This window comes from Capricornis sumatraensis, chromosome 4 (genome assembly GCF_032405125.1).
Source record: "Capricornis sumatraensis isolate serow.1 chromosome 4, serow.2, whole genome shotgun sequence".
Lineage (NCBI taxonomy): Eukaryota > Metazoa > Chordata > Mammalia > Artiodactyla > Bovidae > Capricornis > Capricornis sumatraensis.
In genome coordinates this window covers 41,748,960-41,769,441 of record NC_091072.1, presented here as the reverse complement: position 1 = coordinate 41,769,441, position 20,482 = coordinate 41,748,960, and the positions used below count along the sequence as shown (strand labels likewise).

Below are 20,482 nucleotides of genomic sequence, written 5' to 3'. Positions count from 1 at the left end.
CATGGAAGAGTGAGGCGAGGGCACGTGGACAGACTGAATCTGGATCAGAGCAGCACCAGCAACTGTGATCAAGCTCGGGAGAGTGAGGCATGGACATGTGGACAGATTGAGCTTGGATCAGAACCAGCAACCAGAAAGATCCTTTGTTGGCTGTTGCCTTCTTTGCCACTGGGCTAGAATCCCATACAACCTTTAAAGCCTAAATTAAATTCTTAAAAAAAAAAAAAAAAAAGCTAGCACATACCTAAAACTATTAACAAGGGGCAAGTCTCCAAAATGATACTAAAACGATCTAAACAGTCCATGCACTGGCTAGCACTTTGGACATCGCCCAATTCCTGCACTTATTTAAGGAGCAGCTACATGCCTTCCACCTGGTCTGGAGGCTCGGGGTCCATGTGAGATCAAAAGATCCACGCACTGCAGAGCTCCAACCCACAGGACAGACAGCAAAATGACTGCCAGGAGGAAGGCGGTTCACTGTGGAGCAGGAATGTGTGCACAGAGCATCCAGGATAAACCTGTTAAGCTGGTAACTCCCCCCAGCTGCAAGGGAAAGAGGCAGCGGTGCTCTGCTCAGTGAGAACCGCGGGGGACCCCTGTGGCTGTGGCTGTTAGAGGCGCCGCAGGGAATCCCTGCACTCTGCTCGGGGATGACAAAAACGGGCAATAGAGAGAGGCCTGGAGCTCGGAGCTGAGAACCTTCAGGGAACGCGGTCCAGGTCCCCCTGACATGACAGCCACCAGACCAGCAGAGGGGAAAGCGAAAAGTAATTGAATCTAGAAAGGGCAGGAGAGCAAGGTGGCCTTGAGTATGTATTGTGCACTCTTCTAGGAAATTAGGCCCATTCGAATCCTAAAGAGGCTGTTCCCAGGGGAGGAGTAGTGAGGGTTTCTGGGGCGGTGAACCTTGGGCACCACAGCTTCCAAGGCCGCTGGAGCTCACAGCTGCATCCCTGCCCAGGAATCACATCAAACAGGGTTGTGTCTGCTCCCCGAGGGCACCGCATCCATGGTTAATGGTACCAGTCCTGCCCGCCCGCTTCAGTTTGGGAAAGCTCCGGAAGGTGTCCCTAGGATTAGCCAGCGTTCCACAAGGACCTGCGACTGGTTCAGCGGTTCCTTCCCTGCCTCCATCTCCTCCTTGAAGGTATCTCAAAGAGTTCCCCAGTACACCCTCCCAAACTAGTCTGGTTCAGTCAGCATCTAGCACAAAGAGTAATTTGTCATGGATTTAAATCAGGTCCTTGAGAACATTTTAAAATCCAAATTAGGTACAAGACCATATCTGTTGTGGACAAGGGCAACACACATCATAAACCCTTGATGGGTTCAGCTTGGATTTTGCACAAAATTTACACACAAATCTGTTTTTAGCTGGACTATAGAGAAGGCTGAGCACTGAAGAATTGATGCTTTCGAACTGTGGTGCTGGAAAAGACTCTTGAGAGTCCCTTGGACAGCAAGGAGATCATACCAGTCAGTCCTAAAGGAAACCAAGCCTGAATATTCACTGGAAGGACTGGTGCTGAAGCCTAAGCTCTAATACTTTGGCCACCTGATGCTAAGAGCCAACTCATTAGAAAAGACCCTGATGCTAGGGAAGATTGAGGCAGGAGAAGAAGGGGGCAACAGAAGACGACATGATTGGATGGCATCACTGACTCAATGGACATGAGTCTGAGCAGTCATGGAGATAGTGAAGGACAGGGAAGCCTGGCGTATTGCAGTCCAGGGGTTGCAGAGAGTCAGACACAACTTGCTGACTGAACAACAACCTTGCTTTTAGGGTTTAGGCATCACTCCTAGCCTGACAGGCACAATCCTGCCTGACCTTGTCTGAGTATCAGCTTCAGGCTACAAGGCCAGGGTCATGGGCTAACTTTATGTGTGGACCAGCGGGCTCTCCTCTGTGCAGTGGTCACACACTGCACCTCTACAGCCCCTTTGAAAAGTGTGATTGCTCACACAAGGGGCTACAAAGGGTCTGTCTTAGCAGTCAGAGTGAGCCCAGTCATTCAAGCAGAGTAACAGTGCGTTGATGAGGGTTCTTCAGAGAAACAGAACCAACAGGGTATTTCTATCTTTATCTCCGTTGCTATGTCCATATCCACCTCCAAATCTATATCTATCTATCCATTTACTATCAAAATGAATTTATTATAAGGAATCAGCTCACATGTTTATAGCAAATGAAGTGTCCAGACCCAACAGAGCCAATGATAGAAGTCCCAGTCCTAATCAAGGTCCAAAGGCAGGAGATGCCAGTGTCCCAGTTCAAAGACAGATGGACAGCGGGAGCAGCTTTTCTTCCTTCAGCCTGCCCTTAGATTCAGACCTTTAACTGATTTGATGAGGCCCATCCACGCTGGGGAGGGTGGCCTGCTTTACTCAGTCTACCAATTCAAATGTTGACCTCATCCAGAAACACCCCTACAGACACACCCAGAACAATGTCTGCTGGAACATGTGGGCACTCTGGGGTCAGCCATCCCAAGTGTCACAGCACAAGTGTTCGAAGTGCGTACACCCTTGGTTCTGTAGCAGCAATTCTGCTCACTAGGAATGGTGCAGAGAACAGTTCTCTGAGCTAGGTCATATTCCTTTCTGTTAAACTCATCACAGACCCCTGGGATTGTGGGGTACAGACTGAGACGCCTGCACTCACCTTCACCCCACAGCAGCATGTCCACAGGGCCTGGGACACAGCTCTGTCTCTGAAACAGCAACAGTGAGCTCTATTTTCACGGAAACCATTCTAAAATAGCCGAAACAAGCCTAAAATAGGTCTTGTTTTACCACACAGCAGCACATCACAGGGGACATTTCCTTTCATTTACCCCCTGCTAAAATTTAAATAGTTATGGCAAATCACATAAAACATGATTTGTGGAAATCAGTTCATCAACATGTGTAATGAACTCTAACTGAACATTATTTTTGTGACAAAAAATTGATACAGAGTTAACCTGCTTCACTGGAGACAGTGAAGCAATAAAAACACAGGGCTGCCAGCACCGGGAACTTAAGATTGTTTGAACAAATATGCAGATACTTTGCCTGATGCCTGTGCACCTTCCTCAGTGATGGAGAGACTGTGGTCATGGGAAGCCCACCCCTGAACTGAGATTTTGTTTTCTTTCTCTTCTAGTGAATAAAAACGATCTGCTGTAGCATATAAAGTATGTTGTTTTAAATGTACATAATCTCAAAAAAAATAAATAAATGTACATAATCTCAAACTCTACTTCATTATTCTATTTTAACAAAAATTCTTCTATATTATTAAACGAAATTTCACATTGATTTACCAAATTATTTATACTCAGCATTTACCTTTGTAATTTATGATAGAAATTTTGAAATATAAAGTAGAAAAACTATGCACTAAGCCAGTTAACTTTCCATATGTATTGTTCTGCTACTCACTATATATTATATATATGTGTGTGTGTCTGTGTGTGTGTGTATGTATGTATTAGAATTAGCATTAGTCACTCAGTCATGTCTGATTCTTTGCAACCCCATGGACTATAGCTCTCCAGGTTCCCCTGTGCATGGGATTCTCCAGGAAAGAGTACTGGAGTGGGTAGCCATTCCCTTCTCCAGGGGATCTACCCAACTCAGGGATCAAATCCAGGTCACCTACAATGCAGGCAGATTCTTTACCATCTCAGCCACCAGGGTAGCCCATATATATTAACTATACATATATGTGAATTCCCTGGAGAAGGGAACGTTGACCCACTCTAGAATTCTGGCCTGGAGAATTCCATGGACTGTATAGTCCACAGGGTCTCAAAGAGTTGGACACCGATGAGTGACTTTCACTGTGAATTACATAGATGATTTATACATATATGAATTATGTGTGATTTATATATTTATGAATTATATTTGTATACATTATACAAAATTACATAATATATAATGATTATATATTCAGCTCAGTCAAGTCTGACTCTTTGGACCCCATGGACTGCAGCACACCCATCTCCCCAGTCCAACATCAACTCCTGAAGCTTGTTCAAACTCATGTCCATCGAGTCAAGTGATGCCATCCAACCATCACATCCTTTGTTGGCCCCTTCTCTCCTGCCTTCAATCTTCCCCAGCATCAGGGTCTTTTGCAATGAGACAGTTCTTCGCATCAAGTGGCCAAAGTGATGGAGTTTCAGCTTCAGCATCAGTCTTTCCAATGAATATTCAGGACTGATTTCCTTTAGGATAGACTGGTAGGATCTCCCTGAAGTCCAAGGGACTCTCAAGAGTTTCCTCCAACACCACAGTTTGAAAGCATGTATTCTTTGGTGCTCAGCTTTCTTTATAGTCCAGCTATCACATCTATACATTAGTTGAAAAACCATAGCTTTGACTAGATGGACTTTTGTTGGCAAAGAAAAGTCTCTGTTTTTTAATATGCTACCTAGGTTGGTCATAGCTCCTCTTCCAAGGAACAAGCATCTTTTAATTTCATGGCTTCAGTCACCATCAGCAGTGATTTTGGAGCCCCCCAGAATAAAGTCTCTCACTGTTTTCATTATTTCTCCATCTATTTGCCATGAAGTGATGGGACCAGATGACATGATCTTAATTTCCTGAATATTGAGTTTTAAGCCAACTTTTTCACTCTCCTCTCTCACTTTCATCAAGAGGCTTTTGAGTTCCTCTTCACTTTCTGCCATAAGGGTGGTGTCATCTGCATATCTGAGGTTATTGATATTTCTCCCAGCAATCCTGATTCCAGCTTGCGCTTCATCCAGCCTGGCATTTCACATGATATACCCTGCATATAAGTTAAATAAGCAGGATAACAATATACAGCCTTGAGATACTCCTTTTCCTATTTGGAACCAGTCTGTTTCCATGTGCAGTTCTAACTGTTGCTTCCTGACATGCATACATATTTCTCAGGAGGCAGGTTAGGTGGTCTGGTATTTTCATCTCTTGAAGAATTTTCCACAGTTTGTTGTGGAAAAGGCTTTGGCATAGCCAATAAAGCAGAAGTAGATGTTTTCTTCTGGAACTCTTAAGGCTTTTTGATGATCCAATGGATGTTGGCAATTTGATCTCTGGTTCCTTTGCCTTTTCTAAAACCAGCTTGAACATCTGGAAGTTCATGGTTCATGTACTGTTGAAACCTGGCTTGGAGAATTTTGAGCATTATTTTACTAGAGTGTGAGATGAGTGCAATTGTGCGGTAGTTTGAGCATTCTTTGGCATTGCCTTTCCTTGGGATTGGAATAAAAACTGACCTTTTCCAGTCTGGTGGCCACTGCTGAGTTTTCCAAATTTGCTGGCATATTAAGTGGAGCACTTTCACAGCATCATCTTTTAGGATTTGGAATAGCTCAACTGGAATTTCATCACCTCCACTAGCTTTGTACATAGTGATGCTTTCTTAGGCCCAGTTGACTTCACATTCCAGGATGTCTGGCTCTAGGTGAGTGATCACACTGTCGTGGTTATCAGGGTTATGAAGATCTTTTCTGTATAGTTCTTCTGTGTATTCTTGCCACCTCTTAATATCATCTGCTTCTGTTAGGTCCATACCATTTCTGTCCATAATTGTGCCCAACTTTGCATGAAATGTTCCTTTGGTATCTCTAATTTTCTTGAAAAATTTTCTTGAAAATTAGTCATATATTATATACACATAATAAGTTTTATAGTATAATGGATGGGTAATATTGCTTGCACAGCTGTATTATAATTATTTATACAATATTTTTCCTTTTTGGTTTTTTAATTGATTACTTTGAATTAAATATTTTCATATGCAAAAAGGTTTTAAACAACAAACCTCACCTCTCTTAGATTGCCTTCTCAGATACCTGAATACCTCCCTAAAGAGTTATTGCTTTTTAAACTTTGCATAATATTTTGCCAATACTTCTCTTAATTACCAGCATATTCTCTTTCTCCATATACAAACATTTATATACACAGATGTATGTGTGTGTGTGTGTGTGTGTGTGTGTGTGTGTGCATGTGCTGTGCACATGTGTTCAGTCACTCAGTCTGGTTCAAGTTCAACTCCATGGATTGTGGACCATCCAGTGCCTCTGTCCATGGGATTCTCCAGGCAAGAATATTGGAGTGGGTTGCCATTTCCTTCTCCAGGGAATCTTTCTGACGCAGGGATCCAGAACTAGTCTGCTGCTTGGCGGGCGGACTCTTTACCACTGAGCCACCTGGGAAGCCCAGTGAAACTAGTATCATTATTATTTTCTCCCTTTTTTTTTTTTTTTAAGAGGAATCTGACTCACAGGAGGTTAGATAGCTAACCCTAAGTTACACAGCTGAGTGACAGAGGGTCCTGGGTAGTCTGGCTTCAGAGCCTACATCTGAACTATTACAACAAATGTTACTTACATGTACTGTTAAAACCTAGAAAGTGAAACACATGTAAGGATTACTGGTATATATTTTCTGATCATATGATAGACAACTACATTGTCAGTCAAATAATGTGATTATTTATGTATTTGATTGGAGAAGGAAATGGCAATGCACTCCAATATTCTTGCCTGGGAAATCCCATGGACAGAGGAGCCTGGCAGGCTACAATCCATGGGGTCACAAGAGTCATACACAACTTAGTGACTAAATCACCACCATATATTTGATGATCACCTGTACAAAATGTTTTTATTTTATTGCCAATTTCTAGCTTAATATAGCACTCTGGAAATAATAGTTTCAAGGACATCTTTTTTTTTCTTTAAATTAATTAAGTTGTTGATTCTACTTTATTTTTAATTGAAGCATAGTTGACATAATCTCATGTTACTTTAGGTGTACACATAGTGAGCATAAACTGACTATGCATATATATATATAGTTTATATATATGTGCCTATATATAAATATATACGTAAGCAGATGCTTGTTGGTTATCTATTTTATGTCAATATATACTAGTATATATACATGCTAATCCCAAACTCCTAATTTATCTGTTCTATCCCCTTTCCCCTTTGGTAACCACAAGTGTGTTTTCTGTGTCTATGAATCTATTTTTTTGGTAAATAAGTTAATTTGTATTTTTTTTTTTAGATTCCATGTATAGGTGATATCATATGATATTTGTCTTTCTCTATCTGGCTTACTTCACTCAGTATAATCTTCTCTAAGTCTGTATGATGTCTTTCTTTTGATATATGATATTCTTTCAACTTTTAAAATCCTCAAATCTTACCTTATCTCTCTGTTTGAATTATCTTATAAACTATGGAATATTGCTCTGTCAAAAAACAATAAGTGGCCTTGGACTGGCTCTCTCACGAGGACTGATCGCCATCCACTTTTTCACCACAACTGAGGCTGTAGCGATTCACCGGCTATCAGGGCTGCTAGCAGAGTACTAATTAGGACTGAAGGTGATTCTAACTTATGCTGTATGGTCATCAAACTGAATCATGATGCCTGGAGGAATATTCAGTTATAATTGAGAACACTTATATTCGTTAATGTTCAAGGATCCTCAATTTGGGACTGACACTCCTCTCTCAAGTCTTTATCCTAGTCTTTATGGCACATGTCTTACAACTGTTGGGAGTAATTCACAGCCACTTGCTGTTGGGGACCGTCTGGTATTTGACAGTTGTGTTTAGATTCTACCAGAGGCAGGAGCAAACATAGGTCAGAGGAAAGGATTTTACCACTGCACACTTTCTTAAATAACGCAGTCACGTAGAAGTTCAATTAAAGGTCAACTCTAAAACCCCAAATGTCAGGAAGTCTTCAGCAATCATCTGTTCATTCTAGCCCTCACCTTCACACAGGCTGCAAATACCTTTTGAGAGCATTTCTCATTAAAAAGAGTCAGGACGTCTCCCTCACAGCCATGCTTCCAGCAAGGTGGAATCTTCACTCTGTACGGATAAGGACAGTCCTGTAGGGGCCTCTAGTCGCCGCAGGACTTTTCAGCGTGGTCACTCTCCTTCATCTCGCATGGCAAGGGTGTAGCCCTGCTATGCTGCCTTCACTGCTGGGCTCAAGACTCCCTCACCCGCCGGCTTTATGGTTTTGACTTTGGGAAATGCTTTGAATTACTTGCCCCACTGGCTTGGTGAGCAGTAACTACTAGCTGCTTTTTTCCAGCTGCTGAATACCCAACAGTCAGCATTCGGAAGACAAGAGCACACTGCTTCTTTGCTCAAATTCACAAAATAAAAAGCAATAAAACAAACTCCCAGCTCTCCAGATTGGCATTTCTCATTTTCACATATGTACGCACACATTTGTCATGTCAAAGATTTCAATGAACTCTGTAATCAGTGGAGCCAGTAAGATGTTTAAAAAACTGTATCAAAGAAGAATTCAAAGAAAATGTACATGTAGATAATTAGCAACATGGAAACAAAACTGCTAATAGATGCGAAAGTCTTCAATATCCACAATTGAATCTCCCCCCTGCCAATTTTCTAGCTTTTTCTGAAAATAACTTACAAATTCTTTCTTTATATGGGTCCCCTAACAGTAAAATAATCCATATAAAATAACCACTATTTCTACTTTATTACAGTTCTTTAAAATTTGTTACTTCCTTAGAATTTTGAAACTTTTGGAAAATATCTAAAATTTTGAAAATTTAAATAGTTATGTGGGACCATGTTTTATTCTGAATACTTACATTGTCTTAGAATATGGTTTATAATGAGCAGTTTCTTTCAAATTGTAGATCTTTTCTGTGTCAGTAAAAATTGTAAGTTTAAGATGTAATTTCCTGGTAATTTTGATCAACTATCAGTGCCAAGGTATTTTTAAGAGAGTATAAAACGATCCTGAAAAGGCTTCTCATGACCATAACTTGAATTCAAGATGAGAACAGGCTCTTTTCAAACTTAGTGAAAAACGACTTCAAATCAGTCATGGTTTTTGAAAGTATGTCAGTATGTGCAAGGGCTTCCCTGCTGGTTACACAGTAAAGAATCTGCGTGCAATGCAGGAGATCCAGGTTTGATCTCCGGGTCTTAATAATCCCCTGGAGAAGGGAATGGAACCCACTCCAGTATTCTTGCCTGGAAAATCCCATTGATAGAGAAACTTGGTAGGCTACAGTCCCATGGGGTTGCGTAGAGTTGGACACGACTGAGTGACTTTCACTCACTCACTCACAGTATATGTAAATAGCAGCATATATATATACACACACACACATATATATAAAGTTTTATAAATAAGTTGTTTTATATAATAATTTATAAAACATTATTAATATTAGTAAGGTCACCGTATCATTTCTGGGGACACATTTCATTATTTCTTTTAGTCAAATACACAAAGGATCTAAGCTGAAGATACAAGCAGTACATCCATCACTGCTTTGATTTTGCATAAATGCAAAGGAAGAATTTAATATGCCCATGAGCCTTCTTACATGTTTATTTCTTGAGTTAAAATGATGTAATTACTGATACAGAGAACATGAAAGGAAGTCTCTATAGTAGAATGGTCTGTGTGTTCCTGTGTGTATCTTTTTGCCAGTCAAAACAGTTGTGCTTCCTGACAGCTATGCCTTGAGGTTGGAATATCATGAAGATCATTTCCGCTCTTCCTCTTCTGGTCTTGGATCCCCTTCTAATTTGTCTCTCTCTCAGTTCTTTACCATTTCTAGCAATCAAGAGCCGATCCATGGATCCTGGGATGCCCCGAGACACATGCTGAGGGTTGGCTGGCTGCCGCGTCGTCACCTTTAGAACCAAAGTGCATGAGAAGGGAGTTACATGGACTAAACCTCTGAGAACCTGAAATCAGAAGGCAGCTTGCTGATTTTGTTTTTTGAAGGGTGGCAGTGAGAAAGGATTTTCGTTTTCTTTCTTCTGTTTTCAGTGGGAATAAGGAAGAGATAATTTAGTTTTTAAAGATATTGTCATTAGATAACGATATTCCTGTGAATCTAGAACTGTTTGTGAATGTCTAACAGAAGGAAATATCACTGATTTCCCAGAAGATGTTGTAGGACACTTGAGAAAAAGCAGGGCTGAGCTGAGGCTGACAATATAGATGGGTACTTGAGTTTGGTAGCTGCGTCCTCACCTCCAGCCAATACTTGAATCAATAGGTGAATATCTGAGGGTCTTGCAAAAGCATGAAAATGCAGGTCACCTCAAGTGCATTATATTATTCTTTCTACTTCTGTTTACATTTTGAAATTTTTCAAAATTCAAAAAACAGTTTTGAAAGATAGCTATCAATATGCACCGGACAAAAGTTATGTTTCTGGGACTTCCCTGGTGGCCCAGGGGTTAAGAATCCACTTTGCAACGCAGGGGCCTGCTTGGAAAACAAAGATATCACATGGTGCGGAGTACCTAAGCCTAGAGCCGCAAACTACTGAAGCCCACGTGCTCTAGGACCTGCGTGACATCACTACTGCAGCTGGTGCACCGCAGATGGAGAGTCAGTCCACGCTCCGCAAAACAGGTCCCACGTGCCCCAACTAGGATCTGACGCAGGCACAGAAACACAGACGTGTTCCCTAGGACATCCAGATGAGAGACTGTAGGTGGAACAGAGAGAGTTTACACAGGCAGCACCCAGAGCTCAGGGCCCTGGGTCACCTGCACAATAGCCGCTTCTCTACAGCAACTCTCAGCATCCCCCAACTCAGGGATGAAGCCCACTTCCTCAGGGATGAAGCTGACTTCCAAAGGAACCTTCTCTTCTTCAGAACAAGCACACACATAACTCAAAGCAAGGTTGTTAGTAGATTCTCCCCAACTCTGTCAAGATTTCCCTGTGTTCCATTAAAAAACCTAAACATTGTACATGAGGACGCATACAATAAGCTTCATCGAACCAATGCCGTTGAAATCCATACTGTGTTCTAAATGTTCCCCTTAGTTATAATCATGGCAGCTTCCTCCCAAGAGGAGAGAAATGCCAAGATCTACAAGTACAGACAATTCCATCGCTTGCACGTGATTCTTAATGTCACTCTCCATTTTGCCACCATAATGGCCAGCCAAGCTCTCAAGAAGTCAACATTTCCTGCTTGCAAAAAAGAGCTCTAAATACAAGTATAACTAAGGAAGTTGCAAATAAGTACCTGTTTTTAAACATTGTTCTCACTTATCAGTCTCATTTATATCTGAAACATAGAGAATGACCCTGGCCCTCTGGAAGAAAGGGGGTTTTAGTGTGTTCGGATCTTACCTTGGTAAACAGCTTTAAATCCAGGTGAGGCTATGCTGTCATCAGACTGTAGGTGCAGCCACATCTGGTTGCTCATACTCACGATGAGGTCGGGAACACTGGATCCAGTGAGTCTGCAGAGACAAGAAATGCCAAAATCATGGTTTAATGTACCAAATAGCTCCACTTTTACCTTGATGGGACTGGGTGGGGTGTCCTGCTTAAACAGGCAAGCCATATACATATAAGACCCTCCTTCAAAGAATCTATCGCCATTTGTAATTTATATTCATAATCACAATATCACTGGCCTTTTACAGTAATGATTCTATTTTATAACTGCAAACTTGTATCTTCGATTTTAAAAGTCCACATATGATGAATGACACTTCTGTGTGTCTGGCACTGAAAGTTTCATTTATTGTTGTTTAGTTGCTCAGTTGTGTCCAACTCTTTGTGACCCCATGGACTGCAGCAAGCCAGGACTCCCTGTCTAACATCTCCCAGAAGGTGAAGTCGCTCAGTCATGACCGACTCTTTGCGACCCCATGAACTGTAGCCCACCAGGCTCCTCCATCCTTGGGATTCTCCAGGCAAGAGTACTGGAGTGGGTTGCCATTTCCTTCTCCAGGGGAACTTCCCAACCCAGGGATCGAACCCAGGTCTCCCGCATTGCAGGCAGACGCTTTAACCTCTGTGCCACCAGGGAAGTGTAACGTCTCCCAGAGTTGACTCTAACTCATGTCCATTGAGTCAGTGATGCTATCTAACCATCTTATCCTCTGTCATCCCCTTCTCCTCCTGACTTCAGTCTGTCCCAGCGTCAGGGTCTTTTCCAATGAGTCAGCTCTTCACATCAAGTGGTCAAGGTATTGGAGTTTCAGCTCCAGCATCAGTCCTTCCAATGAATACTCAGGATTGATTTTCTTTAAGACTGGTCTGATCTCCTTGCAGTCCAAGGGACTCTTAAGAGTCTTCTACAAAACTTCAGTTTGAAAGCATCAGTTCTTCAATGCTCAGCCTTCTTTATGATCCAACTCTCACATCCGTACATGACTACTGAAAAAACCATAACTTTGACTATATGGACCTTTGTTGGCAAAGTAATGTCTGATTTTTAACACACTGTCTAGCTTAGTCATAGCTTTTCTTCCAAGAAACAAGTGTCTTTTAATTTCATGGCTGCAGTCACCATCTGCAGTGATTTCGGAGCCTAAGAAAATAAAGTCTGTTACTGTTTCCATTGTTTCTCCACCTATTTGCCTTGAAGTGATGGGCCCAGATAACATGATCTTAATTCATTAAATGTTGAGTTTTAAGCCAGTTTTTCCACTATCCTCTTTCACTTTTATCAAGAGGTTCTTTAGCTCCTCTTCACTTTCTGCCACATGGGGGGTGTCATTCTCCATATGTGAGGTTATTGTTATTTCTCCTGGCAATCTTGATTCCAGCTTGTGCTTCATCCAGCCTGGTATTTTGCATGATATGCTCTACAAAGAGTCGGACGTGACTGAGTGACAAAGCACACACCTACATACATAATCTGCATATAAGTTAAATGAGCAGGGTGACAATATACAGCCTTGATGTACTCCTTTCCCAACTTGGACCCAGTCTGTTGCCACATGTCCAGTCTAACTGTTGCTTCTTAACCTGCACACAGGTTTCTCAGGAAGCAGGTCAGGTGGTCTGGTATTTCCATCTCTTGAAGAATTTTCCACAGTTTGTTGTGATCCACACAAAGGCTTTAGCATAGTCAAGGAATCAGATGTTTCCCTGAAATTCTTTTGCTTTTTCTATGATCCAGGGAATGTTGGCAATTTGATTGCTGGTTCCTCTGCCCTTTCTTTTTTTTTTTTTTTCTTTTTGTTTTGCTTTATTTTTAAATTTTATTTTTTAAATATAAATTTATTTATTTTAATTGGAGGTTAATTATTTTACAATATTGTATTGGTTTTGCCATACATCAACATGAATCCACCACAGGTATACACGTGTTCCCCATCCTGAACCTTCCTTCCTCCTCCCTCGCTGTACCGTCCCTCTGGGTCGTCTCAGTGCACCAGCCCCAAGCATCCAGTATCATGCGTCGAACCTGGACTGGCTATTCACTTCATATATGATATCATACATGTTTCAATGCCATTCTCCTAAATCATCCCACCCTCGCCCTCTCCCATAGAGTCCAAAAGCCTGTTCTATACATCTGTGTCTCTTTTGCTATCTCGCATACAGGGTTATCATTAGCATCTTTCTAAATTCCATATATATGTGTTAGTATACTGTATTTGGTGTTTTTCTTTCTGGCTTGCTTCATTCTGTATAATAGGCTCCAGTTTCATCCATCTCATTAGAACTGATTCAAATGTATTCTTTTTAATGGCTGAGTAATACTCCATTGTGTATATGTACCACAGCTTTCTTATCCATTCATCTGCTGATGGACATCTAAGTTGCTCCCATGTCCTGGCTATTATAAACAGTGCTGTGATGAACACTGGGGTACATGTGTCTCTTTCAATTCTGGTTTCCTCAGTGTGTATGCCTAGCAGTGGGATTGCTGGGTCATAAGGCAGTTCTATTTCCAGTTTTTTAATGAATCTCCGCACTGTTCTCCATAGTGGCTGTACTAGTTTGCATTCCCACCAACAGTGTAAGAGGGTTCCCTTTTCTCCACACCCTCTCCAGCATTTATTGCTTGTAGACTTTTGGATCGCAGCCTCTGCCTTTTCTAAATCTAGCTTGCACGTCTAGAAGTTCTCAGTTCACATACAGTTGAAGCCTGACTTGGAAAAATTTGAGCATTACTTTGCTAGTGTGTGAGATAAGTGCAATTGTGCAGTAGTTTGAACATTCTTTTTCATTGGCTTTCTTTGGGATTACAATGAAAACTGACCTTTTCCAGTCTTGTGGCCACTGCTGAGTTTTTCAAATTTTCTGGCATATTGAGTGCAGCACTTTCACAGCATCATCTTTCAGGATTTGAAATAGCTCAGCTGGAATTCCTTACCTCCACTAGCTTTGTTCATAGTAATACTTTCTAGCGCCCACTTGACTTCACATTCCAGGATGTCTGGCTCTAGGTGAGTGATCACACCATTGTGGTTCTGTGGGTCATTAAGATATTTTTTGTATAGCCCTTCTGTGTATTCTTGCCACCTCTTCTTAATATTGTCTGCTTCTGTTAGCTCCATACCATTTCTGTCCTTTATCGAGCCCATCTTTGCAAGAAATGTTCCCTTGGTATCTCTAATTTTTTTGAAGACATCTCTAATCTTTCCCGTTTTATTGTTTTCCTCTATTTCTGTGCATTGTTCACTTTCTTATCTCTGCTTGCTATTCTTTGGAACTCTGCATTCAAATGGATATATCTTTCCTTTTCTTCTTTGCCGTTCACTTCTCTTCTTTTCTCAGCTATTAGTAAGTCCTCCTCAGACAACCACTTTGCCTTTTGCGTGGCTCAGAGGTTAAAGTATATGCCTGCAATGCAGGAGACCTGGGTTCGACTCCTGGGTTAGGAAGATCCCCTGGAGAAGGAAATGGCAACCCACTCCAGTATTCTTGCCTGGAAAATCCCATGGACAGAGGAGCCTGGTGGGCTATACTCCGCAGGGTAGCAAAGAGTCGGACACGACTGAGCGACTTCACAAGGTGATGGTTTTGATCACTGCTGCCTGTACAAGGTGTGCAGAATTTTCCATGCTCAAATGTGGGCAGCACTGGACAAACTGGGAGGTTTGGTCACCCTGTGTGGTGGACAGATGTCCCTTCCTGCTGGATGAGGGACAACATCACACCATGAACATGGACGCTTGTCTAAGCCAAGAAAATTCTGGTTCATTCACATAATGCGTGGCGTGCACAGTCTGAAATTTTTATGTATCTTTACCACAAAATGCCTTTAAAAATTATACCTTAGGATGGACTCTTCTTGAGCACTGAAGATAAATACCAAGCCATGGAATGACAGGGAGAAAACATGAACACATTGACTAAGTGACAGAAAGCCACCTGAAAAGGCTGCATACAGTATGAGTCCAACTCTAGGACTTTCTGGAAAAGGCAAAACTACGGAGACAGTTAAAAAAATAATTAGTCGTTGCCAGGGTTTGGGAAGTGGGAGGGATGAACAGGTGCAGCATGGGGAATTTTTAGGGTAGTAAAGCTACTCTTCATGATACTGTAATAATGGATATATTACAGATACATGATGGATACTGTAATGATGGCTACACGTCACTGTACATTTGTCCAAACCCACAGACTTCAGCATTGAGAGTGAATTCTAATGTAAACCATGAAGTTGGGTGATGATGTGTCCACAGAGGTTCATCTTTGGTTAAAAAAAATAAAAAAATGCAGCACTTCGTGTGGAATCTTAAAAATGGTGGGGGTAGGGGGCTGTGCATGTCCACAGACAGTGGTGGTGTGGAAAGCTCTGTGCCTCCCTCTTAGTTTTGCTCTGAAAATAAACCTGCTCTAAACAAAGCTAGGGGACACACACACACACACAGAGGAACTCAAAGGTGACGACACGTTAGAATACTGAGCAGAACAGAGCACACAGCTGACGGATTTGGCAGATGCACTGAAGGTCCCTTCTGCATATTAACACCCAGGTCACAGCGAACAGAAGTTTCCGTGAAGCATTCATCGCGTGTTAACAGAACAGTCACACAGCGGCTGCCATCAGCCTGCGAAAGGAAACACTAAATTCATTGACTGAAGTCAACGTGCGGACGGAAAAGCACGCAGAAAGGGAAAAAGTGTAAGGAAAAAAAAGTCAATTCAGCCAAAACCAACGTCTGCAATCAGAGAGGAAGCCCCACTGTCAGCAAAGTTGTTTTGGGGGTAGGAGCACATGGCCCGCCCCGTGGATCACACCACGGGGGTCAACACTGCCCTCTCAAGAGCTCAGCTCCTTGGAGGAAGATGAGCAACGGTTATTACACGTGCACGTCCTCAGTGTCACTCGGATGAGAGAAGGGTTTCAGCGAGAGACGCGCAGGCGTGGAACAGAAGCTTCTTTCTGAATATTCACCCGTACACGCTGCTCTATGTGCTTGTTTGAAGACAGACTGCTTTCCCTTCCCTGTGCATAGATTTTATTCACATGAAACATACCAAAAATGGCAGTGAGCATGGGTGTCTGCTCTGACTTAGAAAGCTATACTATTCATTCTTCTGTTGCTCAGTCCTTCCAGAAAGTATCTCTGTCCAGCCTTTTGCTTTCAACTATTCTATGTACATAAACATTTCACATTTGTCTCTTACAAGCGTCAAATATTTGTTTCATATTTTCTCAATTTTTATTTCATTTGCATTATTCTTATCCAGAGATTTTAGACTTTTACTTAGAATATAATTACTAGTAAATGAAAGCTCATATTTCTGGGTGTTCTTGCTTTTTTGATTAGCCAATGTTTTTACTGTCTCTTTAACAGCTTGTTTCTTTTTCCCAAAACTACAAAGATACCATTCTGTTGTCTTTTTACTTCATTTATTTATATTGAGAATACATCTATCAATCTTATATTTGCCCCATCGAAAATAAAACTTCATTGCATATGCTACCTGTAAGATTTTTTCCTGTTTTTTCAGCAAATTTATTATAATGTGCCAGGCTGAGGTTTCTCTTGTATTATGCCAAATGTCTTCTAGAACTTCTTGAGGCTTTATCCTGATGTCTGTTGTTAACCTTGGAAAATTCTTCATGATAATGTCTTCAAATATTAGTTATGTCCCATTTTCTCTTTCTCTGCTTCAATTCCAATTACACATGTATCTTCTGTACATTTTCTTCTGCTTCAAGTTGAATATTTTCTACTATTCACCCGTCCAGTTCAGGCCATATCTATTGAGTTCTTTATTTCAGATGTTGTACTTAAAAATTCTTAAAACTTCCATTTGATCTGTTGTTATGAATTCCAGCTTTCTGGAAAAAGTATTGATCATTTTATTTATATTCTGAAATACATAAAACATAATTATCAAAGACTCTGAGTGACAAGTATACTATTTAGATGTCCTTTTCTTTTTCTATTGTCTGCCTCTTGATTTTGGGTCACTGGGGGGTTAGTTCCAGACCCTTTGGTTGAATGCTAGACTTGGTAATAAGCCATGGTAGAAGCTGTGCTTTTATCTTCTTGGAAAATTTAATTTTCTCCTGGCAGTGAGAGTAACCACCTTGATTTAGTCGGTCTTTGGAAGGACTTCAGGCTTCTTTTCAAGGCTGTTGGTTTCTCACTGCTTATGCCCTCTTCTGCCACAATTCAGAGACAACAAGTGTATGTATCCACACACGCCATCAACGAGTCACACTTATTTCACCTCTTCCACATTCCTTTCACCATTTCCTGCTTTCTGTCTCCACCTTCTCAGTCTGAGTATCTCCTGTCAACATCACTGAAGTAGCCTCCTAACTTATCCTCCTGGTTCTGGTACCACTTCCACCCCTCGGCCCTGACACTTGACTTAATGTTAAGTTTCTTAAAATGCAATTATCTTGTAGAAAATGTTCACACATTGAAAAGATGTATAATGCCAAATTAATCACTTTAGGAATATCTGAGTGCAAATACTTTGAATTTATTTTATTTCTATACTGGACTTCATTTTAATGGAGTTTTATGTTGGTCGGCATATAAAACTAAGCATGTACACTGCTATACTACAAAGTTCCTTCAATCAAAATTAAATTAAGATGCTGTGAATTACTTTAGTTTTCGAATTTAATCCTGATACTTAAGTGATTTCTGTGTTTATGAAAATTATTATAAATGGCTTGATACAATCATTTATTATTTTTTCAATCATTGATTTTTTAATTAATTATTTAGGAAATTTACCAATTACTTAACCATTCAGAAAGTATTTTATGTTTTTTTTTAATTTTACAAAATTATTTTCTAATTATTTAAAACAAAATACTTCCCTTTTTGTTCCTCTTTTTCTCCCCCAGAAGTATTTTAGTTTGCTAGTATTGACAGAAATGTATGTTTAGAATAAAGAAGCAAATATTATTACCCTCTGCAACTGTTTGTTGAAAACAGGATTTTTTTTTTCTTTCAACAATTTATAATTGAAAAGTAAAATAAATGCTATTTTGGTAAAATATTTTAACAGCCATCACAACACATAAGCTATAACTTTTCTTTAAAACAGCTTTATTTTATCCAAAATTTACCTTCTAGTATATATATTGTTTTAAATTAAACTTAAAAATAAGATTATTCTAACTAACCACTAAGATATTAAACTTCTTTCTTAGGAAACTATATTAAAATTGTCTTTTGACAAGACAGTTTTAATATAGTTTCCTAATAAAGAAATATGTGAGAGAACAAAAGAGACACAGATGTATAGAACAGTCTTTTGGACTCTGTGGGAGAGGGAGAGGGTGAGATGATTTGGGAGAATGGCGTTGAAACATGTATAATATCATATAAGAAACGAATCACCAGTCCAGGTTCGATGCAGGGCATGATGCTTGGGGCTGGTACACTGGGATGACCTGGAGGGATGGTACAGGGAGGGAGGAGGGAGGGGGATTCAGGATGGGGAACATTTGTACACCCATGGCGGATTCATGTTGATGTATGGCAAAACCAATACAATATTGTAATCAGCCTCCAATTAAAATAAATACATTTAAAATTAAAAAAATTGTCTTTTGGGAAAAAAGCCATCATATTGGAGCTGTCTGGCTGCCGACCACCCTCTCCTTCCATCTCGGAATTCTTAACCTGTTGCTCCAGTCATATTGGCATTTTTAACAATTCTCTAAAAATATCAGCACTTCTAGGCCTCCAGGATTTTGGTAAATACTGAAATCACTGCCCAGAGTGCCTATGCTCCCTGGATAGGAAGCAGGAGTTCTTATAGACTTTGAAAATTCTCTCTTCACATTTCTTAACTCCCTTAGGTGAAGCAGGTTTTTTTTTTTTTCCTTCTCCAGGTCATTGTAGAATAGTACACTGCAGACACTTCACAAATGTATCACAGGCATCTATTAATACTTCCTCCTCCCCCTTCCAAATTCTAAACTTTGAGTGCAAGTTTATGTCACCTGACCTTTTCAGCCCCCCAACTCTTGCATATAAAATGCACCATTGCTTTAAATAACTGCATACATGAAAAAAATATAAATGAATCCCTATTAAAATTTATTAAATATCTTCATATTTAAATTTCATAGAAATATCTCCCAATAATGATTGAAATCTTCATTTGATCTTTGCATACCAAGGACTTGGCATCTGAGGTTCTGCTGAAGCTATGCCTTTAATTTACCCTGTGATTTTAGCTATATTATCTTACATCTATGTCAGTTTCTTCTTCCGGGAAATGATTACATGTAACTACCTTAGAGGGGTCTTTTAGACCTAAACATTTCTTGTCTTCTTGATAGAGTTCAGCCCTGGTGGAGCCATGGTAACCTCAGTAGTCTGACATGCCTCTGTGCAATAGGATCAGTGCTGACCTGAAAGACTTATAGTCAGAGAAATCAGCAGTTTCTTTGAATATAAGTCCCAGCACATTGAATCATTAACCCGAAAGGAAGAAAATGACTTTTGATTGTGTGTTTGTTCCTTTCCTACAACCAGAGTGCACTGCTATCAAGAGAACAGATAAATTCTTTCACATGAAAAGGAGTCATTGTTCTCTAAATTTCACTGATGGCTCAGATGGTAAACAATATGTCTGTAAAGTGGGAGACCTGGGCTCTATCTCTGAGTCGGGAAGATTCCCTGGAAAAGGGAATGACAACCCACTGCAGTATTCTTGCCTGGAGAATTCCATGGACAGAGAAACCTGGGTCCTGGTGGGCTACAGTCCACAAGTTGCAAAGAACTGGACACAGCTGAGTGAGTAACATTCTCATGAGACAATGAAGGACTTCTCTGGTGGCTCAGATCGTAAAGAACCTGCTTGCAAGGCAGGAGACCCAGGTTCAATCCCTGGGTTGGAAAGATCCCTTGGAGAAGGGAATAGCTACCCATTCCAGTATTCTTGCCTGGATAATTCCACAGACAAAGGAGGCTGATAGCCTACAGTCCATGGAGCCACAAAGAGTCAACTAACACACGTGGCAATAATTTCACAATGCTTTGTTTGCTGCTAATATTACACTGTATATGAAAGCCATCTCATTTCTGAACAGGTCTTTTCGGTCCAAGTTGAAGGAGTCAACATTTCTACCTTCATATATTAATACATGAAATATGTTTTCTGGAAAGGAAGTATAAACTCAAACTGACAATTTTCACTCAGCACTGCTGCTGCTGCTGCTAAGTCACTTTAGTCGTGTCTGACTCTGTAGAACCCCATAGACGGCAGC

At 40.7% G+C, this 20,482-nt stretch overlaps 1 protein-coding gene across 1 annotated transcript in view; it reads right to left on the bottom strand.

The window, feature by feature from the left end:
* CSMD1 (CUB and Sushi multiple domains 1) overlaps window positions 1–20,482 on the bottom strand; it is a 1,675,023-nt gene that overhangs the window by 450,350 nt on the left and 1,204,191 nt on the right. The window contains exon 12 of the mRNA XM_068971399.1: window positions 11,164–11,276. Coding sequence (XP_068827500.1) covers window positions 11,164–11,276 — 113 coding nt within the window. The remainder of the gene's footprint in view (window positions 1–11,163; window positions 11,277–20,482) is intronic.